The 26,257-nt window shown below is 42.4% G+C and overlaps 1 protein-coding gene across 4 annotated transcripts in view; it reads left to right on the top strand.

Annotated features, from left to right (window-relative positions):
• The window catches only part of FARP2 (FERM, ARH/RhoGEF and pleckstrin domain protein 2), a 132,708-nt gene that overhangs the window by 13,687 nt on the left and 92,764 nt on the right, over positions 1 to 26,257 (top strand). For all 4 annotated transcript variants that reach the window (XM_060242107.1, XM_060242108.1, XM_060242106.1 and 1 more), the window contains exon 3: positions 25,268 to 25,372. In XM_060242107.1, the coding sequence (XP_060098090.1) occupies positions 25,268 to 25,372 (105 nt within the window). The remainder of the gene's footprint in view (positions 1 to 25,267; positions 25,373 to 26,257) is intronic.

Genomic DNA, 26,257 nt, shown 5'->3' with positions numbered 1-26,257 from the left:
GAGAGCAAAGAAGATCATCAGATTATTAGATGTTTGTATTAATGGTAGACTATGCTTGGTATGGATAGCCCCGTGGCACAGAGTGGTAAAGCTGCAGTACTAAGACAGTCTGAACTCTCTGCTCACGACCTGAGTTCGATCCTGGTGGAAGCTGGTTTCAGGTAGCCGGCTCAGGTTGACTCAGCCTTCCATTCTTCCAAGATGGGTAAAATGAGTACCCAGCTTGTTGGGGGGAAAGGGTAGATGACTGGGGAAGGCAATGGCAAATCACCCCGTAAAAAGTCTGCCATGAAGACGTTGTGAAAGCAATGTCACCCCAGAGTTGAAAATGACTAGTGCTTGCACAGGGGACTACATTTACTTTTTTATGCTTGGTACAACAATTGAAAAGGAAATATAATTTTAAAATACCTTGGATATAATATCACCAACTACATAATGCATTTAATAACATCAGCATTGCATTACAAGCAAACAGATTACTTACCCCATTTGAAAACCTAATAAAAATGGAGTAACAGATTCTAAAAGTGTAATATCGACATTGTACCGAGACTTAAATTTAAAAAAAAATGGATCCTACCTTCCTACCGCCAACAAGCATGGCACAAGGATTACAACATCCAACTGATGACCAATGGAGTAATATTTGGTCATCCTCCTTATTCACTTCTAAATCTGCAAATATCCAAATGCAAAATTAATAAAATCTATGCTAGTGGTATATAATGCTACTTAAACTATTTAGATACATCTGACTCAAATTGTTGGAAGGGCTATGGTCATCCAGGGACCTTCTTGCATTGCTGGTGGGAATGTCCATGGATTAATAGTTATTGGGAAGCTATTGTATCAATTATAAGAAAAATAGTAGATCAACCAATACCAAATACACCAGAATCCATTTTACTTAATCACTAGCAGGAACTTCCTTTTACAAAGCTGAAAGCAGACCTAATCTCTCCATTACTGTTAGTGGCCAAAACTATATTGGAACAATGTTGATTATCTAGGAACATTCCAACCCTGAAACATTGGTTTTTAAAAGTATGGGACATTGCAGTTATGGACAAAATAGCTATACAGTTGGTTCAAGCAGAATATGCAACAATGAATAATGACTTTATTGAGAAATGCTGTTGTGTTTTTTTTTAAATAGAACAGAACGCTTTGGATATATTTTTATTTTATTTTTTTTATTTATCTATGACTTGTATCCCGCCCTTCCCACAAGTGGCTCAGGGCAGCTTCCAGCAATTGATCAACATAAAAATTAATCAATATTTAAATATATAAACCATTAAACATTTAAACAGTTAAAACCTTAAAAACCAGTAAACGTTCCAAATACATATAAAACATATAAAACAGAAGTCTGGCAAGCTACATTGAGTTCTCATCTTAGCTAGGTGTAGGCTAGCCGGAAGAGGGTCGTCTTACAGGCCCTGCGGAACTGGACAAGGTCCCGCAGGGCCCTCACCTCCTCCGGCAGCTGATTCCACCATGTAGGGGCCATAACGGAGAAAGCCCTTTCTCTGGTGGATTTCAAGCGGGCTTCTTTTGGCCCAGGGATAGGGAGGAGATTTTGTGTTCCCGACCTCAGTACTCTCTGGGGAACATGTGGGGAGAGACGGTCCTTCAGGTAGGCAGGTCCCAGGCCATATAGGGCTTTAAGGGTAATAACCAGCACCTTGTACCGGACTCTCTGCTACCTCTGCTAAAAATGGAAGTATAAATCTATGTTTTAGGTTTAGTGTTGTTTGTTACGAGAACCAGATCTGACATAAATGAGACCTTGTTGGGCCAGGCTATGTGTGTCATAAAATATAATGCCAGGTAGCAGAGATATAAATTTTATAAAGGGCATAGACAAACACACAGATTTTTTAAAAGCTTCAAATAAAATATGGTTAAAACATTAACATTTGTTGATCTTAAAGACTCCTCCCTTCTTCCCCAAGGGAGGAGCCTCAGCCAATTGAGAAAATAGAGGCTTTGCTCTGTAGCTCCTGTGTGGTTGAGCAAGCCTGGCAAAGCAAACTGTGATGCAGAAGGAAGCAAGAGAGAAGGAGAATGAAGCAGATGACAGCCAGTTGCTTGGAGGCCTGATATGGCCCCCAGACCGCATGTTTGACACCCCTGGTTTATATTGTACAAATGTATAAAATCAATAAACTTTAAGTTATTAAAAATTGATCATCTGTTCAGCATGTTAAATTAAGATTCATGTTTAACTTTTCTTGGTAGGCTGCATTATTCAAATAAAAATTGCTTTGTGTATTTCTTTCATTTTGAAAAATGTTCTCTCTATTTGTTTAAATTTTGGGTGCAGTATTCAGATCTTATTACTTCAGCATGGTTTGTATGCAATGCTGATAAATCTGGTTTGAAAACGTGTATGCTTTGTTGTTGTCATTTTATGTTGGTGTCTACTGTTTGTTTTACTTTAAGTCTATGCTGAATATGGATGACCATGACTCACCACATTCTGATGTTAAAAAACAAACCAGGAACTGATTTTGTACCTTACAAGATTCTTTATTGAGCCGTACAGGAACTAATCTAGAAGTTTTTGCACTAGCCTGTGATTTCCTGTGGTTATACATAAAACTTCAGCTGCTGACTAGAGGGAGATATAAAAGAGATAAATACATAAAATTGTACAGTCAACAATGAAAATTACTGCTAAAAGGCAACTGGGAGGGAGAAGACAGAAAATGATTTCATCAGTTGTTTAGTCAGAGTTTGTGCTGCAAAGCTATAACAACTTAACAAAATCTGTATACTGAATAGAGTAATTTTTGGGACAGTTTGGCAAATGCCAAGCATTTCTTACTGCTCCGAAAGAAGGAAACAAGCAAAATTCAATGTTTATACACACACACACACACACACACACACACACACACTGATTCTTCTTTTGGTCATTCCTCCATCAAGCATTAGTTTGTCATGAAGCCTTTTTTGTATGCTGTGAAAATATTAACAGCCTTAAATATGCAGGAAGTGGGAGGATTAGGCTAATTTAAATCCCATTACATCCTATACTACAAGAATCTAAAAGTCAATGTCTTGTTGCCCGAGTAGGGGAAAATAGACAAAATTCCAGAGACAATCAGTGCCAGATGTCTGTCCTGACTCTGAGTACTCTAAATATGGACAGTGAGCTTATTTTTATCTTCTCTTAGAAGAGAGTTAGTAATTCATGGCTGTGGGTATTACAGGCTTTTTAAAAGAAAGCAATTTAGGCTTTCCATTCTCTCTGTTATTTGGTCTGCTATGTGTTTAACCTGTTATTTTGTTAATTACTTTTCTTTTCTTTGAAACTGCTTTTGAGAGAAACCATTTTTCCTCCCATACTACTAGCCCCATGGCTCTGTAGGTACCTCACCCTTCATGCAACAATAAACAAAGTTTAGATTTACCCCTTAACAGGGTTCTTTGAAATGAGTAGCAGAGTTGGGGTTTGGGAATGCCCCAGATGGCTCACCAACCAAGTGCCTGTGGAAAGCTTAGCAGTTCTCACTTCAGAAGCTGAGCCTTGATTTGAAGCCCGAATGCAATTCAGTGGGCTGCTGTGACAATTTCATCAATTTGAGTCTGTCATCAGCTTACTAGATGGCCTTAAGCAATGTGGAGATAAGTTCTCCGAGGTAAAGGCCATCTCTGTGAGTTACTCCCATCCATCAGGGAGGCGGGAAATACTTTTTTCTACTTCCTGTTGGTGCCTTCGGAATGACCCGCCCTTCCGTTCTTTTCCTGCCTCTACAGGGAGAGCAGCTTAGATCAGGCCTTGCCTTTATCTAACTCTTAAACTCTAGATTTTTCTTACATATTTTCCCTCAAAATTACCTTTATATACTTCCTTCGCTGTTCTGCCTTATATTATTTTGGTGAAGACTAACAAATAAAATCTGCTGCAGTCTCCCTCACAGGAGAATGTTCCTTCAAGTTCTGTGTTTCCTTTCTATATCTTACCGCTTTTCTCCTCTGCCTCGCTCTTCAGGGGTCTACAGAGGATCGATAATTTTTTGCACTTTTGAAATGCTCCTGCATAATATTTTTTCTCACCCAATGGTGGAGGCAGAACACTCAGAGGCTTTTCTAACTGACAAGGAGTCAGAGGCGTCCTCAGCTGTGATTGCTGCATACCTTTTAGGTGGGGCTGACATGCCTTCATGGCTTGTTCATGCTGTCTGTCTCGACGGACCCCAACAGTCAGCGACACTAGCGGCCAAATGACAGGCCAAGAAGTGCCATCTACTTTCAGGTGGAAACTGCCCATTTGAGTCAGGTTCTTGGCTTGTTTGTGCTATCCATCTCAACAGAGCCCAATAGGCAGCGGCAGTCGAATGACAGGCCAAGAAGCACTGCTTGCTGGGTAGAGCATGTCAATCCTTCAGGGCTGTCAGTAGCTGGTGGTGGCCATTTTGGAGGCTTGGAGTCTGCATCTACTCTATTCCGTCCACATCAACTGGCCCTGGCAATGGCTAACAGTGACAGAGGTGCCTGTTCAGCATACCAGATGGAGCAGGGTCCTCACAGAGCCACCTTCCTCAGTGGTAAAGTACCCACTTCTGGGAGTTTCTTTATTCCACATTGGGGTGATATGAACCTTCTGCAGAAACATGCAAGAGGGGATGGCTTCTTTCTGCCCTAAGATGGCACTTATTTCACAGGGCTCTGATCAACCTCCTCAAACTTCTCAGCCCCTTCTGCCCTGGGCCACTAAGGTACCCAGATAGGCTGGTCCCCTTACAAAGAGATGGAGAAGCCCTGGAGCAGAACCTAGGTTATCTGACTCTGTGCCTGATGACTGGGAGGAGGGGGAATCCCTATCAAAGAGGAAGAGGAGGAAGAAACCCAGGTGGCATTTTTAACAAAGGCTACAGCAGCCCTTGCATTTCATGTTTACCTTCCACATGCATAGGAGCTTTAGGCTTCTTGTAGAAAGGTTATGGCCACAAGTACTAATGAGTTTTCCCTTTCATACTGTGGCTGAATATTTTAATGTCACCTCAGGGTGGAATGGGGCAAACCTGACTCAAATGGGCAGTTTCCACATTTGTTTAAATGCTTTATGCTCTGTCTAATTATGCTGATGAGTTATTACAGGTCTCCACAGTTGACGGCCCATGGCAGCATTGCAGTTTACTGGTCTGGTTCCTGAGGATGGTGAGAACTTCCACTATAGCCTCCATCACATCCAGAGCAACAATCATCTGAGTCCGCAAGGTTATCCAGGTCTTGTCAGAGAACAACCACTGCCTCCTTGAAGGCACTAGCAGGAGGCTGAAGGCTGCCTGCTTTCTTGCTGATGCCACCTTAGACAGCTTAATGTTTATTTCTAAGGCCATGACTTCCACCACTGTGGCTAGGAGGTTGAGTGCTTGGCCTGCAGGCATGCTTCCCAAATCTATGGTATCTGCATTCCAAAGGGATAGTCTCCTTGGTGACTGCCTTGGTAGATTTCTGGTGAAGACACATGATTAGAAATACACTATGTCTCAGTACATCTGTCATTTTGATAGATGGTGAAATCACTCCTTTTTTTGCTTAGCACTCCTTGTCCAGGTTTTGGTCTGTACCCCCTCCCCCCAAGGGCAATGCGAGTCCAATCCCATGAAAGCATGGCTGCATGTCCCTTCCAATGGGAGTCAGGTTTGCGACCTTCCTTCTGGTCTGGAGGTATTCTCAAGAAGACTTGTAGACCCTAGATGTCATTGTTCATGGCTACACCTTAAAATGCACCTTAAAATGCACAATCTCCCATTGGAACGACTCGTTCAGTCTCTGATGTCCAAGGTCTGCATCCAAAGAATAATCACTGAACAGGCCATACAGCATTTTGTCACATTTTTTTTTATTTTATTTATATCCCGCCCTCCCCGCCTAGGCGGCTCAGGGTGGCTAACAACAATTCGACATTAACATAAATAGGTAAAACATTGAATTTAACAATTGAAATTAAACATATAAAAACCAGTTAATTAAAATACATAGTTTAAATTACATTATATATATCTGGCAGCAATAAAGCTGTTCTGGCGCTGGTTCTGCCAGTTTAGATAATATTATAGATGGCGGTTCTTTGTTCCTAGCAACTCAGCAGTCGATATCGTTATAAGCTTGTCTAAAAAGGGCGGTTTTGCAGGCCCTGCGGAACTGGTCGAGGTTCCGCAGGGCCCGCACTTCCTCCGGAAGCTGGTTCCACAGTGCAGGAGCCGCAACTGAAAAGGCCCGTGCTCTGGTGTTTTGGAGTTTGGCCTCTCTCGGCCCAGGGATGGTCATTTTGTTTTTACCCACTGACCTCAGTGCCCTCTGGGGTTCATATGGGGAGAGACGGTCCCTTAGGTAGGCTGGTCCTCGGCCATATAGGGCTTTAAAGGTAATAACCAACACTTTGTACTGGACTCGGTAGGTAATTGGCAGCCAGTGCAGTCCGCGCAGCCCCGGCCGTATGTGCTCCCATTTCGAGAGCCCCAATAGTAGCCTGGCCGACGCGTTCTGCACCAGCTGCAACCTCCGGGTCCGGCACAGAGGTAGCCCCAAGTAGAGGGCATTACAGTAGTCCAATCTTGAGGTGACCGTTGCATGGATCACTGTTGCGAGGTCGCTACGTTCCAGGAAGGGGGCCAACTGCCTTGCCCGCTTCAGATGGAAGAATGCTGACTTGGCAGTGGCTGCTATCTGGGCCTCCATTGATAATGAAGGCTCCAGTAAAACACCCAAACTCTTTACCTGGCGCACTGGTTTCAATGGTGCGCCGTCGAAAGTTGGGAGAGCTATTTCCCCTCCCCGGGCACCACGGCCCACACAAAGGACCTCTGTCTTCGCTGGATTCAACTTCAGCCCACTCAGTCTGAGCCACGTCGCTACAGCCTGCAAAGCCCGATCTAGGTTCCCTGGGGCGGAGCCAGGCCAGCCATCCATTAGTAGATAGAGCTGGGTGTCATCTGCGTATTGATGGCAACCCAGCCCAAACCTCCGGACAATCTGGGCAAGGGGGCGCATATAAATGTTAAACAGCATTGGGGAGAGAACTGCTCCCTGGGGCACCCCACAATCAAGTGTGTGCCTCTGGGATCGCTCACCCCCAATAGCCACCCTTTGTCCCCGATCAGAGAGGAAGGAGGAAAGCCATTTGGGTTAAGCAGCCCATTCCCCTTCCAGAGTAGGATTGGGGAGTATATTCCATTTTATTCACAGTTTCCAAGAGGAATACCAATTGGAGGGCCAGTTTGGATCTCAAGTTTCTCAACTAGTTTGTCAAGCTTTGGGGCTTGCTCAGGGAATCTTTGAAGTCCATAACAGAGGCCCTTCAACCCCAGGTATTTTTTTACTTCAGTAGTCCTGACTGATGTCTACTTACACATCCCCATTAATCCTGCTCACAGAATATTTCTCAGATTTGCAGTGAATGATCAATGTTCCCAATGCTGGGCACTTCCTTTTGGACTTTCCAAGGCCCCCAGGGCATTTACCAAGATCCTGTTAAACCCTGTAGTCCACCTCAGGCACCAGGGGATTTATGTCCATCCCTAATACATTTGGGGCACCTAGTCCACCCTCTGCTCACAGCAACATGGTTTTATTGTAAACCACTCAGAGTTCCCTTTAACTGTCTCAACTGGGAACCATCATTGACACATCCTGCAGCTCCCTTTTCCTCCCACTGGAAAAGGTGCAAGATCCAGGCTGCTGTAATCCTGGTAATCCAGGACAACTTCTCATCCCTGTTTCTGTACAAACTCATGTGTCTGCTGATCTCCTGCTTAGACACAGTCCGGTGGGCCAGGCTTAATTCCAGACCACTGCAGCATTCCCTTCCTACCAGTTGTCCATTGTGGGAAAGAGGATTTTTCATCTCTGGATTCCTGTATCTATCAGATCCAGTCTTCTCTGGCAGGTGAAGGTCAGCAGCCTTTGACAGGGCGAGGTATTGTACGCCCAGGTCGGTAGGGAGTTCTTCACAGCTGCAAGCCCTCAACTTCGGGGAGCTATCCTGAACAAGGTTCTGCTACAAGGTCAGTGGACTCTCGAAGAACAGAGTCTTCCCATCAACTTACAGAACTCAGGGTCATCCAGCTGGCTCTGAATTACTTCAGGTTGGATCTGGCCCATCAGCCTGTCTTTATCTGGATGGACAATATCGCTACCAAGGCATATCTGTACTAGCAAGGGGCTCTCAGTCATCTCAGCTCCACAGAGTGGATTTGAGGATCTTGGTCTGGGAAGAGAGGAATCTCCCATCAGAGTGGAGTACATCAGGGGGCTGAACAGCACGTGGCTGGACTGGCGGAGGGGAATGGTCCTTCAATCCCGAGATCTTCAACCTCATTCTCCAACACCTAGGATGTCCTTTCCTAGATCAATTTGCATCAAGCACGAATCATCAGCTTCCTCACTTCTTTCATGGGTATTACTGCATGAAGGTTGAGGCGATCGATGTTCTCACGTCTTCCTGCCCCAGAACTCCTCTTTGCTTCTCTCTGCTTCTACTCATTCCTAAGACCATTTGCAGGATTTGGGAACAGGCAGCCAAGGTCATACTGGTGGCCTGTCATAGGGCTCGACATCCTTGGCTCTTGGCGGTTACAGAGATCTGCCCTCCTTTGTCTCTCCAGACATGCTTAATCAGATCCTGATCTGGTGCCCCAGCAAGACTGGCTTCGTTTTCCCACTGGAGATTGAGTGCAGAACACTCTTCTGGTTACTCTTCTGGAGTAACAGATACTATCCAAGAGTCAATCACATTCACAACACTATCTGGACTGCTTTTGTGAGATGGTGCAAACAAAATCAGATTGAACAGTTGGCACCCTTCACTGTTTTTCTATGTTATTTTTTCTCCAGGATGGTCTGACATTAGGTCTAAAGTCCTCCACTATCCACAGTCAGATTGCAGCCCTTACCACAGCGCTTCCTGTTTATGGAGTATACAAGCTACCCAAACATCATGTCCTGTGTTTTCCTGCAAAATGCTATGCTCTAGGCACCTCCTCCAGTATATTGCTGTCCTTTTTGGAGGTTACGGTATCGTCTGCCCTTGCAAAGTCTCCCTTTGAGCCTTTCAGGGAAGTTGGTCTGTAGTGGGTACTCAAGATTACTCCCTTTTTAATTGTTGTAACCTCAGCTCACAGAGTCTCGGAGATTAGTGCCTTATCTGTAAAATCAAACCTTTCATCCTTCACACAGATAAGGTAGTGCTCAGGGCTGATGCAACTTTTTTTTTTGCCTAATGTTTCTTTGAATTTTCAGATTACAAAAGATCTATCTTCCCACATTTTGCCTACAGTCCAAGCATCCCAAGGAATTTGTGTGGCATACCCTGGATGTCCACAGAGTGCTTAATATCTGCATTTCAAGGACGGACTCCATCAGGAAAACAGACAGCTGCTTCAGCAACAAATCACCCTCCAGGTCTGGAGGTTGAATGTCCAAGACTTCCATTAGCTTAGTTCTCAAGGCTTGTGATATGCAGCCTACAAGGCTTCTAGCCTGGAGACACCTACCAGAATTATGGCACATTTCTTGTGTAGTTCATCCACCAACGCAGCCCTACTTAATAGATCATTTGCTGAAGAAGCTTGTAAAGCTACTGCATGTTTTTCCATTTCCACTTTTGTTTGTCATTACAAGCTGAATTATTTGGAAGAAGAGTTTTGCAGCACACTGCGATAACAGCCAATGATGATGGCCCACCCATCTAAGGGACACTGCTCTGGGAGGTCCCACAGAGATGGCCTCCGCCTCAGAGGGAGAATGACCATTGGTACTTACCTTGAAGGGTCCTTCTCCTCTGAGGTCAGGAGGCCATCTCAGCCCTCCTATCATCATCGACATTCCTGTTTCTGTGTGCTGTTCTCTTTTTGCCTTTCTACCCGGTATTTCACTAGGTATTGTTATGTGGCCATTAATGCTCTTGTTTAGTACGTTTTCTTTAACAGAATTAGAGTATTACTTAAATTATGGTTACTGCTTTCGGAGTCCCAGAACTGAAGGGCGGGTGATTCCGAAGGCGCCAACAGGAAGTAGAAAAAAGTATCTCCTGTCTCCCTGAAGGATGGATGGGAATAACCCACAGAGATGGCCTCCTAACCTCAAAGGAGAAGGACCCTTCACGGTAAGTACCAATGGTCAATTTAACCTACCTTACCAGGTTGTTGTAAGGATTATATCAAGATAATGCATGTGACGATCCCTGCTGGCTCAGACTTTTTATCCACATCTAATCTATCCTGTTAAACAGAGTGGCCTGCCAGATGCCTCCAGGAGACTCATGTGCAGGATACAAATATGGTAGCTCTCCTGTATTCTCCCCCTACCAGCGTCAACTGATATTTAGAGGTAAATTTCCTCTGAACAAGAAAGTTCTATTTAGCCAGCATGACTGAAAATATTAAATGGACATATCCTTGAATTTGCCTTTTAAAAGGTCATTGGTAGTCCTTGTCAGGGCAGAAAGGTGAGATATACATTTTGTAAAAATATAAATAAAATTTAAGATACCAGTGCTATTAATATAACTTTATATGGTGGTTTTGAAAATGTTCAAGGCACTCCACATCTTGGACATTGGAGTTTTTAGATGCATTTCAGCCCGTTTTTTAAAAAAATATTTAATTTTTCCTGGGCCAGATAGGAGGAGGAAGATCTAGATTCTAGAAGGAAGAAGGGGAAAGAAGCAGATTGGCCCCTCTGCATTTGTGATCATCAGGGTTCTTCTAAGAATTTAGGGTTGGTTTTTAAGGCAGAGAATAGTCAGTTCCATCAATACTCAATAGTTGTTGCACGGAAGCCACATTCTAGGACAGGTCTGACTGTGTGTGTATTTTTAAATTATGAAATATAACTGTCCCCTAAAAAAACAGCTCTGCTAGCTTCAGGATGGAGTTACTTCTCTCCCCCCCATGTTGATTTATTCAAATTTACTATATACGGAGGAGAAAAGCATTCACATAGCACAATTATCTATCAACAATTCAAAATATCAGATTAAAAGAATAAAAGCTCACTATACAGGTTTTTTGGAATTACATAGTTTAAGGTTAGATATTCTACACTGGGTGCCATAATGCAACCTCTGAAAGCACATATTGCTTTTTAATCAGTAGTCATGTTCCACAAAGAGCTCCATTTGATGACATTGTCCAAGGATGGAGAAATCCCAAATCTGCATTCCTGTGCATCTCTGCTCCACTGTACCCCAGTCTTCCTCCCTTCACCCCAGTATTGCTTCTTCCCCATCAGCCTGCTCCTTTTCCTGCTGTGTCTCTGCGCTCCATCATATTAGCTTAACATAATTTGATTTACAATAACTTGGGTCTTGCCATCCTGCCTTCTTCTAGTAATCCAAATAGAAACATGGTAGAAATGCGTTGAGTCTTGTAGACATCTATCTAGTACCATGTAAAGCAGGGGTGTCAAACTCATCTCTTATGAGGGCTAGATCTGACATAAATGAGACCTTGTTGGGCCGAGCCATGTGTGTAACTATTTAAGATTAGAAAGCAGAGATATAAGTTTTATAAAGGACACAGACAAACACAAATATATATTTTTTAAAACTTAAAACATGCTTAAAATGTTAGCAGTCATTGGTCTTAAAGATGCTTTCTTTGTATTTCTCCCATGGGATCCAGGGAACTGGGCAAAGGAAGCTCTGGCGCTTTGTTCCTTCCCCAGGGGACTGGGACGGGGGAGTCTCAGCCAATAGAAGGAAGAGAGGCTTGGCTCAGTAGCTCTGCTGTGCAATTGTGATAGCCTGGCAAAGCAAACTGTTCCTCCCCCCCTTCCTCCCCAAGGGAGGAGTCTCAGCCAATGGAGAAAATAGAGGTTTTGCTCTGTAGCTCCTGTGCGATTGAGCAAGCCTTACAAAGCAAGCTGTTACGCAGAAGGAAGCAAAAGAGAGGGAGAAGGAAGTAGATGACAGCCAGTTGCTTGGGGGCCTGATAGGAGCCCTCCGGGGGGGCCTGATTCGGCCCCTGAACAGCATGTTTGACACCCCTGATGTAAAGCATGCAAGATAGTTTGTATTTTTTTCTGCTGAAGTCTTGAACTCCCCAGTTTGTGAAAAGCAAACTTACCTTTTTATAGGTGTCTGCTCTTTTATCATAATTGATTAAGGAGCTGCCTGAATAGTAGTCTCTAGTCTCTTTGCTGCTGAGTACACTGAACAACCATATGTTACTGGTATTATACTAGTAATAGCTGCTATGCTTATTGTGCCCAGTGAGTATCAGTAGGATTAGTTTGTCCTTACTTTCTATTATCCTCTTGCTTAGTCTGCCAGGGCCCTTACACTGTCTTAGAATAGAACTGTAAAGCAATAGTAAAATGACAGAACATCATAACAATGGGAGAGACTTTGTAGAAACTACATTTTGTGCTGGAGAAGTATGTGATTTATGAAAATAATTAAAATGCAAATATTGCGATTTCATTTCAGAATATCACCAAAAATCATCTTTCATGTATAGATCCTATTGACTTTTTTGATATGAACTTGTAGAAAATTTTGAATAGTCAAATAGTCTTTAACAGAAGTGTTTGACAATAGTTGAGAACAGTGTTCCCTCTAAGCTGAGTTAGTGTGATCTAGCTCACAGATTTCTAGACTCCAGCTCACACATTTTGTCTGAGCTCTGGAAAAATGGCCTCAGAGGAAACTATACAGTAGCTCACAACTTTAATGCCAGTAGCTCACAAAGTAGAACCTTTGCTCACAAGGCTCCACAGCTTAGAGAATTATAATTCCTTCTTTTGGAGTTCTTCAGAGGGGATCTGTTAACTCGTTTTGATTTCAGAGTACACAGTTGTATATGTGGGTTCTCCTCTGTGAAAAGCCTGGTATAGAAAAATCAAACTAACTAGTATAAAATTGTTATGGAGCATAACATTGGGATTCAAAGAGCTGCTTCTGGCCCACTCAAAATGTGTACTTATCCAGAGGAACTTGGCTTTATTTTCTGTATGGCTGAACTTTTAAGGCATAGGGTGGTGTTTCTGAAATTATTTTCTGTTGATCACGGCCATGGGATAGGGCTGCTGTTTGAGAGGAGTCGTGTGTTCCCCTTGGACGTATGAAAATAGTTGTGTGGTTCTTTGGATCATGGCCAATATATAATTAGAGTACACCCTTACTTATAAACATTCTGTAGCCTTTTGCCATGAGTTAGAGAATTTGCAGGAACAGCAGATGGATGTGCACATCTTTTCAGTAGGGATGTATTGTGGGTATGGGCGTGTAGTGGGCAAAAGACAATGAATTGGTACCCCTCAAATGCATCTGCAGATGGAATAATTTCTGTCAGTACAGTGAGACTTTCTCAGTCTCCCTCCCCCATACAGCTTCAAATGCCCACATAATGCTGCTTCTAAGGGCTAGGGGCTCCCAAGAACGCAATAAGAGTGGAGTTGAAGGTCTAAAGTTAGAGGGGAATTGGTGAAAATTGCTCACTCAGCCTGTTCCACCTTTTAAAATCTTCCACAGGATCCATCACAATGCTTAAGGTTGTGAATGCAGAACTGAGTACAGGCACCACATAGTGTATTCTTTCAAATTAAAGTTCTGTGTCAAGAGAAGCTGAATTCTTACAGCAGGAAGCTGCATGTTAATGTTGCTGAATTTATTCTGCAAGCCAAGGGCAGGGCTTAGTTTGAGACAGAGCTCTCCTTAGCTCAGCCCTACCCTACTTTTTGTTCTGGAGCAGAACCCCAGTGAACTAATCTGTAGTGTTGACCATTTCTGAACCAGCAAGCATGTTTGCAAAATAAAACAAGTGTCCAGGAGCACCTTAGACTAGCATAATTTTTTTCCAGCATAATTTTTTGTGAATTAGAATTAATTTCATTGGGTGCATTTATTGACCTGGGTATACAACAGAATGATAGATGCTGCTGCTGCTACTACTACTACTACTACTACTACTTACGGTTCACCTAATCCCTACTACTGCAAGGCTCTGGGTGATGTACAATAATGATAAAAACGTCAAAAGTTGAATAAAACATTAGTACCATAAATCCAAAAGACTCAGATGGTGAGTTCAATCTGCCAACCACTTTGCAGGTGTGGGGGAAGAGGGGCAAGTTGAGTACAAAGAGCAGAAGAGGGTGTCAGCCAAGAAGGTAATTGTCACTGTCCTCAACCAAAAGCCTGTCAGAACATCTCTGCCTTATCGGGCTCTGTAGAATTCAGTAAGATCCTGCAGGGCCCTGATGGTGTTTGGCAGAGAATTCCACCAGTTGGGACCAGGACCGAAAAGGCCCTAGCCCTAGTTGAGGAAAGCTAGATGTCTTTGGGGCCAGGGACATAATGGAAGAGGCGGTCCCATAGATACATCAGTCACTGACTATTCAAGGCCTTGAAGGTCCAGACCAAAACCTTGAACTTGACTTGGTACTCCTGGGAGCCAGTTGTATGTGTGCTGTCCATGATGATTCCATCAGGACTCACGCCACCACATACTGGATCACTTGGCGCTTCTGGGTTAGTCTCAAGGACAGGCCAGTGTAGGGTGAGTTACAGTAGTCTAGCTTGGAAGTGTGGCAATATGTGTGACTTGGGCCTCAGCTATCCCTGACAGAATTATTAATTGTTGCCTTTGATCTTTTATTTTGGGGAAATCAGCTGAGAAGGCAGAGCATAGCGAGGGGTGAGGTAGAGCAGGATCTATTATTTGTGTTTATGGAGATAGTCCCAAAGAGACGCTCTTAAAGAGGAATTTTATTAAAATTGAAAATACTATAATAAAAATACACACAATCACCAGAAAAATAGGACTTAGCAGAGCTGAGAGTGTGGGGAAAAGATTCATAGCTACTTGTCCAAATAGTAGATATTCATGAGGAGAGGGCCAGCATCTTGGGTGCTTGGTTAGATCCAGGTACACACAACACACTGAGCATGGGCAAAGGTCGGTATATTTGTACCAAAAAAAAAAAGTATCCTGAAAGTATGACTGGGTGGTTAAATGGTTTTTACAATGATTTGGTGGTTTTTGGAAATCTTGACAAAAGCAAGGTCTGTGTTCTCTCAGGTGTCAGACAAAAAGTGTAATGTTCTCTGTTTGCTCAGATAATAGGGCCTGGAGATGGTTTTGATGTATAAGCAGGAACTGTTAATGTTTCTGTAGGAATGTGGCTAGGAATGTGAGAGCTTAATCCACTAACAATCCTTGATTGCTGAAGAGAAAAGGCTACCCAGTTGTGGGGATGGCCCATTAATTAAGATGACAGGATTAGGAAGGGAGGACCCAAAGGTGATAAGGCTTCTTTGATAAGGAGAAATGTTACCTTTTGTCATGAGCCCTGACAACGAGGAGCTGGAAGGGTTAACAGACCTGGAAGAGTTGCCAGCCAGTTCCTCAGCTGAACAAACAGCAACTGGCCCATCAATCTCCTCCAACTGCTCCTCCTCCCATCTCAAGAGTTCAAAGCAGGCTCTGGAAAGAACTTTCAGAGCGAAGACATGAGGCACTCCGATGATTCAGGTCTCTCAGCCCTGAGTTCTAGCACAGTCACTGCCACCCAGGGAGCAGGCTGATTGAGACTCCCATATAGCTCCCACCCAGGACCTGGTAACTTTGTGGAAGCAACAAGTCTGTTCTCTGGCTTGCATCCATGCTCCTTCCTGATTCTGACCTGCTTGATTTCCTTGGCACCCTGACCTTTTGGCTTTTGGACATTGACTTCTGATTCTGGTTTGTGATTCTGCATTGGTGACTTGGCTCCTGTTTGACTTCCTGAATTTTGACCTTGGACTGGCTTTGGACGCCTGCTTGCCTGCACCCTGAGAACGTGACACCTTTCCTGTAGGCTCCACAATTGATAGAAATACTTTTTTTGTTTTAGATGAGGGAGGGAAATCTGTAGCCTGGAGATGCCCTACATCCACCTCCCAAAATAACAAGCACAGACTTTTGCTGCTAGAACCATTTTGTTTGGCCCTACTCCATCTTGGTTGTACTGTACACTTCTAGACTTCACTCCGGCCTATTCCTGAGCCAAACAAAGTTGGCACTTGTACTGTGAAAGAATTGAGGGTGAAAGATGATGAGAAGCATCTTTTTCCCATTGCGTCCTTTGCAGGGATACATAGGGGGCCTAACACCTCCACATTCAAGGAGGCATCCAAGTTCGCTCCCAAACTTTTGACGGACTGCGCCGGTGTCAGTGGCACCCTATTGAGAGTGGGAAGTCTGTCCTGACCTGGATAGCTCAGGCAAGCCTTATCTTGCCAGATCAGGGAAGCTAAGCAGGGCTGACTCTGGCAAGTACTTAGATGCGAGACTTTCAAGTTCACACACACAAATACAAAAGAGAGGGAGTGGGAGGGAAGTCTATGCCCCAGCCTTGAAGCCCCCCGCCTTCAGCCTCAGAACCTCCATCTTAGTTGGATTCACTCTCAACTTACTCTGTTTCAACAGCACAACCACAGCCTCCAGACCCACGACAGAATTCTGTGGGGTGCTATCCAGGTGACCATCCAATAACAAGTGACACCCAAACCTGAATTTCCGCACCAGCTGGGGCAAGGGGGTGCATGCAATGTTAAATAACATTGGGGAGAGGAACAGGGAGATCTTATCCAGTCAAGAGTAATCAGTACAATCACTTGATGAGGGCAACTCCCAATTGTTGGAGATAGTCAAGAAGGATTAACATACAATTTAGTACAGGATGAAACAAGATAAACTGATACATTAGATAGTTACAAAGTTATATCAAATCTAATTAACATCTGTAAGAAGTTCTTTGTTTAGACCTAAGTGGGGGAATAGTCTTGAATTTACTGTGTGTTATGTTCCATCAAGTCTTTTCTGACTAAGGGCAATCTTATGAATTTATTACCTTTAAGCATCCCAACATTAACAGCCTTGCTCAGGTCTTGCAAAATAAAAGCTTTGATCTATCTCATGTTGGGTCTTTCTCCTTTCCTGCTACCTTTAACTTTTCCTGGCATTGTCGTATTTTCCAGAGTCTTGTCTTCTCGTTATGTAACCAAAGTTTAGCTTAGCTTCAGTTTGGTCATTTTAGACTTTACTAATGAATTCTAGTTCATCAATTTCATGTTTAATTCTCTTTGAGAGTTTTTTTTTTGGGGGGGGGGGGGTGTTTATGAGAATAGAATGTCCTGACCTAGAAGCTACTACAGTGGTAGTTCAGTTTTTTAAAGTGTTTTAAAATAATGTTGGATAGTTAAAGGAACAAGACTGACCAAAATAATGTCACCAGGTTCCAGCACTGTGCTGTGTAGACTTAAGCTCTACATAAAGCTGAACTTTGTTTAGGATTCTTCTTCTATACCTGCTTAAAACTTCTAAGCACTTCAAATCTTACTGGCTCCATTTAGTATAGTTGATGAATTAAGTAGTGGTTAGTGGTAACTTGTGGTTTAATGGCTACTCTTGCATTGGAGGAAACTGTGGTACAAATTCTTGTTCAGCTGTGAAGTCACTGAGACACTGTACCTTACCTTAAAACAGAAGTGTTGAACATCCGTCCCGCGGGACTGTCTGGCCTCCACAGGGCTTCTTTCAGGTCCGTGAGCAACTGGCCATTGTCTACTTCCTTCTCCCTCACCTGCTTCCTTCTGTCGCTATTTTCTTATTTCTTACCTGTGATGAGGCAGCCAAGCCAAGCAGCCTCTCACTCTTTTCCTCTTCCTTCTCCCTCTTCCTAAAGGGAAGAGGAGCCTCAGCCAGTTGAGGAGCTTGGCTCTGTAGCTCTGGGGTGCCAGACTCTCTCAATCACACAGCAGAGCTACTGAGCCAAGCCTCCATTCCTTCTGTTGGCTGAGGCTCCTCTCCCTCACCCTGGGAAGTGAGGGAAAGATGGAGAGTGTCCTCTGCCCAGTTCCCTCAATCGATTGCATGGGAGAGATACAAAGAAAGCACCTTTGAGACCAGCAACATTTTATTCAAGGCATGAGCTTTTTGCCTTGAGAGAGAGAGAGTGTGTGTTTTGTTGGCTTGTTATGTTAGGAGTCTCCTGGGTGCAACGGGGTTTGCCTCTCTTTTATCACTGTATTATTCCCTCATGATCCAGTCTCTCTTAGAAGGAAAGCATATGAACTACGTATTTAGAAGAAGAATAACAACAAGCCAGGATTAGACTGAGAGTGTGTGTTCAGACCAAATACATCTAGCACATTTTCTTTTATTTTTCTTTCACATTTTCCTTTGATTGATTGGGGATTTCGAACTTAGTCTTTCCAGTTAGCAGGCTGATACTGACCACTGTACATGGCTGTCTCTGTATTCTTGCACTGCCCCATAGGAGTTGTAGTAATTTCTCTGGGGAAGACTATAGTTTTGTAGATGAACACATAGCCTTCAGTCTTTGTCATGGTGCCTTCGCATGTTCTTGACCAGCACATGAAGCACTTATGTACAAAAGCTGTGCCGAGCCATTTCATGTTTTCCTCTAAGATTTCTGTAATGATTGTCAATATACGAAAAGTAGGTTTGCGACTTACAGATGCACACTTGAACAACACCTGAACAGCATACTCAAGATTACTACAGCACAGACATTGTTTCCTGTTATTGATGCAATAATTCCAAAAAAAGAGGAGGCAATTATTGGAAACTGGTAAAACATTAAAAAGCTAAAGGTAGTCCCCTGTGCAAGCACCAGTCATTTTCGACTCTGGGGTGACGTCGCTTTCACGTTTTCACGGCAGACTTTTTATGGGGAGAGGTTTGCCATTGCCTTTCCCAGTCATCTACACTTTCCCCCCAGCAAGCTGGGTACTCATTTTACCGACCTCAGAAGGATGGAAGGCTGAGTCAACCTGGAGCCGGCTACTTGAACCAGCTTTCGCTGGGGTCGTTACAACTGTGCTAATGTTTTGAGCATGGTTTTTTATTTTAAGTAAAAAATAATCTTTAATTGTGTTTGTCTGTGCCCTATATCAGGGGTGGCCAGTGGTAGCTCTCCAGATGTTTTTGCCTACAACTCCCAACAGCCCCAGCCAGCATGGCCAATGACTGGGGCTGATGGGAGTTGTAGGCAAAAAACATCTGGAGAGCTACCGTTTGCCACCCCTGCCCTATATAAAGTTTATATCTCTGCTACCTGGCATTACATTTTATGGCACACATGGCCTGGCCCAACAAGGTCTCATTTATGTCAGATCTGGCACTCATAACAAATGAGTTCGACACCCCTGCCTCAAAAGGTTGTTGGTATAATATGAAAACTCCACGACTACTACCTTTTCAGCTGCTTGGAGAAATAGTGAGATACAATGTAGTAAATAAAAGAACTGACAATTGATAGTTAAAAGTACAATCTGAAGAACTGCTGCTCTAGAACGATGATTACTTTTAAAAAGGAAAACTAATAAAACTCTCATGTATATATTTATTCAGTTGTGCCTAGAGAAGGAGAATATTTCACCTCTGGTTTATAATCTGATTTTAAAATGTCTTTCAGTAAAACCTAATCTCAAACAAGGCAGAGGTCAAACTGTGGGTTGGATCACATCTGACTGTGATCCACGGAAGCTCAGCTTCCCCATCTCTTGCCTCCCCTAAGCAACCCAGTCATCCCCTTGAAATGCTGATTCTTGGGAATCAGAGATCAACATGAGGGGGAAGGAAGATGGAGGGCTGCTTCAATAGACAGGAATTGTCTTTCCTCTTGTATACCTGGAATTTTTCTATGGGATCCAACTTGCTGAGTGCTGGAATTAAAAACTATAAATGTAGGGATAAATAACATGAATCATCAGTGATTATTTAAAACAAAGAGATGGCGATCCTGGTCATTTTTCTGCTTAGTTTTCTGTGAGTTTACAGTGTAAAATTTAAAACTAGAAGCTAGATCACAGCTTTCATGTATTGTATTGATATTGTGGCATTTATTTCTGGAGTGCTAAGCCCAGATGTAAAAACAATTAGGAGTTAGCCCGTTCAAATCAAGTATCTGATTAAGCATTGAAACTTGAAATTAGTGTTGATTCTTTTTTGTTTTTGGCTTGTGGTTTCTGAGCCTTTGGGAGTTATTTGATATCAAAATCTCAACCCTGTAAGATGGTAGCTTAGAAGAATGGTTAAAAATCAAGTCCAACTTCTTGCAGCCCTGCAAGATCTAAGGTTTTTGATAAGGTTTTGATTCGGAAAGCATGATGGCATGCTTCCACAAGAAGAGAATTTGCTCAGAATGAATTATTATATAAATATGTTTTGAAATATGTGTAAGTAATTCAACTGAACATGGATATGTAATTTGACTGATCATTATAATTGTATAGGTAACTACACAGAGAAGTGGCTAAAGGTAACAAAGGTCTTATCTACAATGGGGGAATACTAGTGAATACCAATTCAGGATTCTGTTCATATTAACTTCTTATTTCCTTGCACTAAGACCACATTCTTGTAGTATTAAAACAAGGCTAACAGCTGTAGAAAGATTTGGGTCACTGCTCAAGAATGCAAACTGTGTTTGGAATGCATAAAGGTGTAGTTAGAAAGTCCTTAAAAGCTTTATATGTTAAGTAAACAAGGAATATGTTACTCTACATGAAAGTGTTTATGTATCTAGAAAGGTAAGTTACACTATGTAATTCTGTCAGATGGTATCTCATAATGTATGAATCTGTCATGTGACAAGCTATTGCTAGCATACAAGAGACAGAAACATGGCCCCAAATGCCATAAATTATGTATCTCTGAGATAAGATCGAGGAATCTTTTGCTGTTGATGCAAAGAGTTAGGCTATATAAAGTGCAAATTATGAGGATTGCCCTTTCTTGAATCCTGAGGGCCTCTCAACTTGCACTGAAAATTTCCAGTCAGGCTTGATAGCAAGGTAGGGTTGCTACATCTGAGTTGGGAAATACCTGGAGATTTTGGAGGTGGAGCCTAAGGAGGGCAGGGTTTGGAGAGGAGAAGGACTTCAATGGGATATAGTGCCATAGAGTCCACCTTCCAAAGCAGCCATTTGCTCCAGGTGAATCTATCCCTGTCAATTGGAGGTAAGCTGTAGTCCCAAGAGAGCTCCAGCCATTACCTGGATGTGGGCAACCCTACGGAAAGGGCTTTTTAGCTAATGGGCCAGAGGACTGAAAAACTTGCCAGTTATAGAAAACAGGTAAATGAAAGGAATAAGTGATCTTGCCTTCTGTAGGAGACCTAGAATACACATTCTAGTACCCTGTATGGAATTCATGCCTATGTGGGCACTCCCACTCCTTCAGACATGCTTTCTGGTAATGGTCAAGTTAGGCAGTCTTCAGAAATCCAGTGAAGAATAGCTTTTCCTGCAATATGGGGTAGAATATAATTTTATACAAAGCTTACTTATATAGCAGCTGTGTGTTGCTGATAGAAAGGGAGTTGGCAAGAAAGAGTTTTGGAGCAAATTTGTTGTATCCAAAGGAATACCTGGTAGATTATCTTTGACATCACTCCCTAGCTGATACAGCCTGTTGTACTCTCCAGAATTCTGTGGGGGGAGTCTGACTTGGGCTATCAGAAACAGTTTGAGGTTTACATAAAAAGCTTGAGGTTTACATTTGTAGGGAGGAACTAATTATAATAGTGCAAGAAGACTTTGGCTCTAGCCCTTTGCATTTGTGATCTGGGAAACCAAAAATTTAACCAAGGTAAAGAGGTAGTGAAGGGTTTCAACTGACATCTATCTATATACCTAATTCCCAAGTGTGCCCCACATGTGTAGATACTTATTTCCACAGATAGGGGGCACATGGAGGGTAAAGAGATTTATCTGCACACTTGGGGCACTCCCCAAGTATGCAGACAAATTTTATATCTTTAAAAAAGTATACAGGTGATATTTAAATCTCCCCCAAAAGCGAACAAAGGAGCCTTCGGATTGTTTCAGAAATAAGCAGCAGGAGAGGCCTTCATCTTCGGCCCCCTTTGCCCCTTTCCATCAGCATTTGGGCAGATTCAGCACCTGATGGGCTAGGGCCTTCCTTTCCTTCCCCTTTTCTTTGGTTAATAGTCACCACCAGTTTAAACAAGTCCAAGTCCCAGCTGCCATGTCACACCCTGAGTTGGAGTATATGAGGGGGAGGAGAGAAAGAGAGAGGAGGGGCGCCCTCCCCCCCACCTCCCTCATTCAGGTCCTGTCCCTGAGGCAGGATAACAGTGCTGCAGGAACCTGTCCTGAGCAGGGCAGGATGACAGTGCTGCAGGAACCTGTCCAGGTACTGACCCCAGTGTTGAGAGGCCTGGGCTGGGACTATGGGGGAGAGGGGCCTGAGTGGGGGAGGAGGAAGGCCCCTGTCTCCCTCCACTGTTTCTCTCAGCCCTGACAGGACAAGACTTTTCCTCCCATTTTGGGGTGGGTGACCTTCTTCAGCTCGACTCTGAAGGCACCCCCCTTCCCCTGTGTCTCGCACAGCTGTGCACCCCCTGTCCTCAGCCACTATCCCCCCTTCTCAGGAAGGAACTCTGCTTTTTAAAAAAATTGTTTCTTCCATCTGTTGTTCTTGGTTGCCCCTCTTCTGCTGTTAGCTTTCATTCCTTTCCCCTCCCACCATCGCCTTCTTATCCCAGTGTCTCTTCCTTTGAAGAAGCATCCCAGCTTCTGATATCTTCCTTTTCCTGTCGCCTTCCCAAATAAAGGTCTTAGTTGCTTATTATATTTAGATAGAGGTTTGGGACTCCCTGTGGTCTCCTGTCTAGATATTTCTAAAACTGTTTGGCAATGAAGTACGACATAAAATCATACTGCTGTTCACCCTTTCCACTTTGCCATGACATTAACTCCATTTCCCCCTTTTCTAGTAGTCATACTTGCATATGTATCGTATTCATTATCATACATGTCTTCTGCTTTCGATACATGTATTTTAGATGTTTAGACCCCACTTGTCTCCTCCATGGGGAGCTAGCACATGCAACAATTTTTTGCAGGTCCCCTCTTGTAGATTTGAATAAACGTTGTTGACCTCATGTTTTTAACTGTTTAAGATGTTTCTAGGTTATCTGAAAGGCTGTTGTTATTCAGTTAAATTATGCCATTACCATTGTTAATAAATTATATTTCCTATTAATAAATATCATTTTGCTCTGTCATTCAGCTGGTGTAGAGAACACAATTGCAAACATTTCTTAAATGTTGCCCTGGAAAGTCTAGTAGCCCTGGGCAGCTTCAAGTTTAAAGCATGTCCTGATCTTTTGGTCATTCCTTATTTTACTTTAAAGTACAATTTATGGAATGTTAGGGTAATATTGTAATAATTGCTGTAACTCTGCTGCCACTGTGACACTAACATATAAATACTTGGCAACATCAAATTGGGAAATAAATCATAAAGAGAAATGTTTGTTGAAATGTTTGTGACCTTTAAAGAATCTTATATGGGCATTCAGTATTGTCATCAAGATTGTAACCATATAGTAGAATATGAGAACTTCCTTTGTGTAGCTTGGATTGAAATGCATGGGATGTTAAACTGAGGATATAAAATGCATTTCTCAATTTTGTGAAAGGGCAGGAGCCCTTTTTACTTGGCATGGTTTTGTGTTGGCATATGAAGTGGAAATTTTAAAATGCCATAAACAACGTGAGGAGCTAAATGAATTTGCTAAAGGAAAAATTTCCTCTCTGCTGTTAAGAACTCCCAAGATCAATTTTCTTGGCATATATTTAACTCCAGTCTTCATAATATTCATTTTATCTTCAGTGTTTGCTTGTGTGTTATGTCTGCTTCTTTGAGAATAAAACAATAGTGTATTTAAGGTAAAACATGACCACATTTTTGCATGCATTTTTATTGGCTGGTTAGATAAATAAAGGACAGAGGGGAAAAGTGGTGGAAAGAACCAGCCTATCCTCCCACCCTGAATGTGGTCCTATCAGCCCTGGTCTTCCTCAGCCCTCACTCTGTTCTTACTTTTGTGTCTCTTGCTGTGCCTCCTTTTCACCTATTCATTAAAAAACCCAGGATCTTCCTGCCTGGCCTGTCACCCACACATATCTCTCTGCTGCTACTGGCTCCAGCTTCTTGATTTTCTCCATCCTTGCTGTCCTTCCACCCTCTCACTGTCCCCAGAGTAACTCCTTTCACTTCTCTCCTTACTCCTCCCTTTACCTCCTGCTTTTGTTGCTCAGTTAAATAATGCCATTACCAACCTAAGATTTTTTGTTTTCTTTTAAGGTGCATGTGTAGACATCACATTTACAGTGTTTTTGGGGGGAGAGGGAGGGTTGTAATTCAGTTGTTTTTCCAGATTTTTCTCTGAACATAGGATTTCCCATAAACTTTATCATAGCCCTTTGTGCCCTGTGCCCTGTAGATTTTGTAGTCTGCATGATCTCATATCTGAGTTGGATTCAAAGGTGCCCTTCTGGTTACGAATTACTCTGAGCAGAAGGGAATCAGTTGGATCTGATCCAGTATGTTGGTTATATTGTATTCCAAACATCTTTTTGACCCCAGATTTTTATGCTTAATATCAGAATTTTAAAAAATTATTATTCATAATATTTTAGAAATCTGAATATGATTTTTATCAAATTGAGATGAAAACATTGTTGAGCATCTGAAGCGTTAATATGCTGCTGAGAGATTGTCTAATGATTTTCTGATGTTTAATGAGATAACTTTGTCAGCATGTTTCCTTTCCTCTGGAGAAGCTCTATTTGATTTGTACATCAAATGGTGACCATTAAAAATTTGAATGAAATGCTTTTGTTAAACATTCAGCTTTTCTCTAAAATGATCTATATGGCGTTATTTGATTTTTAACATGCTTCAGAACAAAACAGAACTTTTTGTTAGACTTGGAGGAAAAACTGAAAAAGAGGTGACTGACCATGTTTCTCAATAAACTCATAGATGTAAGAGAGAGCTTACTCTTTTAAAATAGGTGTGCTGCCTTTCTTCTAGTACTTGCCTGATATTTGATTTATGATGACTTTGAAATAGAACAAGATGCAAGACCTGTTATTACAGATTCCTTTAGAACAGGCTATCTGACCTCTTAGGTATTTTTGGTGCTGTCTTTAAGATTTCATACCACAGTATAACTTTAGATATTAAATATATTTATAATACAGGAAAGAAAGGCTTTTGGTTCACTTTTTGGAATTCAGGCCACATACAAGTTGGAAGTGGTATAAAGATATATCTTTTATGCATTTTGTCCTTGAGCTTGTGGGAAGATGTAGCATTAACTGGCATTAATGGTTTATTTTAATATTTTTTCTGAGATGAATGTTTGAAACTTTATTACCTTTCAGTGCTTAATACCCACTTGTTCTGTTATTTCCCAGTCAAAATGTCTTGGCCAGAAGCTGCTGACAGAAGTATATAAACATTTGAATTTGGTTGAATCGGACTACTTTGGAATTGAGTTTCAGAACATGCAGTCATATTGGGTATGTAATTGAAATTTAGAAGGTTTTAAACAGATTTGCTTTTCAGCTGTGTACTTTTTAAGGGAAGAGCTTTGGCAGCTTTCCTGCTGTTAAGGTTACATTAAAATTTTATCTTAATGTGGGGTAAGGAAGCTGTATTTCAAGCAAGCGGAGCTGCGCCACTGTGATTTCATTGTAGTTCTGTCAAACTGTAGCCCTCACCTATTTTCCTGAAGTAGCTACTTGGCTGCTTCCATTCTTGGAGCAAGCATGATGCAGTTTCCATATAATTGGTCCACCCTCCTTAGTGGGGATTATCCTACCCTCATCCCTCTTTTATGGTGTGTTTTCTTAGTTCTTGACAGCAGTATCACAAAGAGAAGATTATTTAAAATGTGTCATGCCATTTGAATATTATTTATTGAGTGGACTTTCTAAATATGCATTCAATTCCATTTGGTATGTTGGTATTTTTCCTTGTTCTATAAGAAACAGAAGCATGAAATAAAGCAAACAAGAAGGTTTATGAATTGGGCCCTGACCTGGATAGCCCAGGCAGAACTTGGCAGCTAAGCAGGATTGACTCTGGCAAGTACTTGGATGGGAGACTTCCTTGAAATACCAGCAGATGGGAGGCAGGGGCACACTTTATTCACCACCTCCCCAGTATCCTCCAGGCCCTAGTAGGGGTCAATCACCAAAGGTCACTATGACTTCCAGGTGTGCATGCGCACACCTACCCACCCACACACTCACATATTAAAAATAAATACAAATCAATCAAACAAAAAGGTTTATGAATTGCATGAAAATAAACTACAAAATGTAGCTTTTTGAGCAGAAATTTTTACTGTCTAATTAAGAAAAAATTAATTGGAGTTTTAAAAGGAAGCAAGAAGTATTTAT

The sequence above is a fragment of the Heteronotia binoei genome, chromosome 6, assembly GCF_032191835.1.
Source record: "Heteronotia binoei isolate CCM8104 ecotype False Entrance Well chromosome 6, APGP_CSIRO_Hbin_v1, whole genome shotgun sequence".
Lineage (NCBI taxonomy): Eukaryota > Metazoa > Chordata > Lepidosauria > Squamata > Gekkonidae > Heteronotia > Heteronotia binoei.
This window is presented reverse-complemented; position numbering and strand designations above follow the sequence as displayed.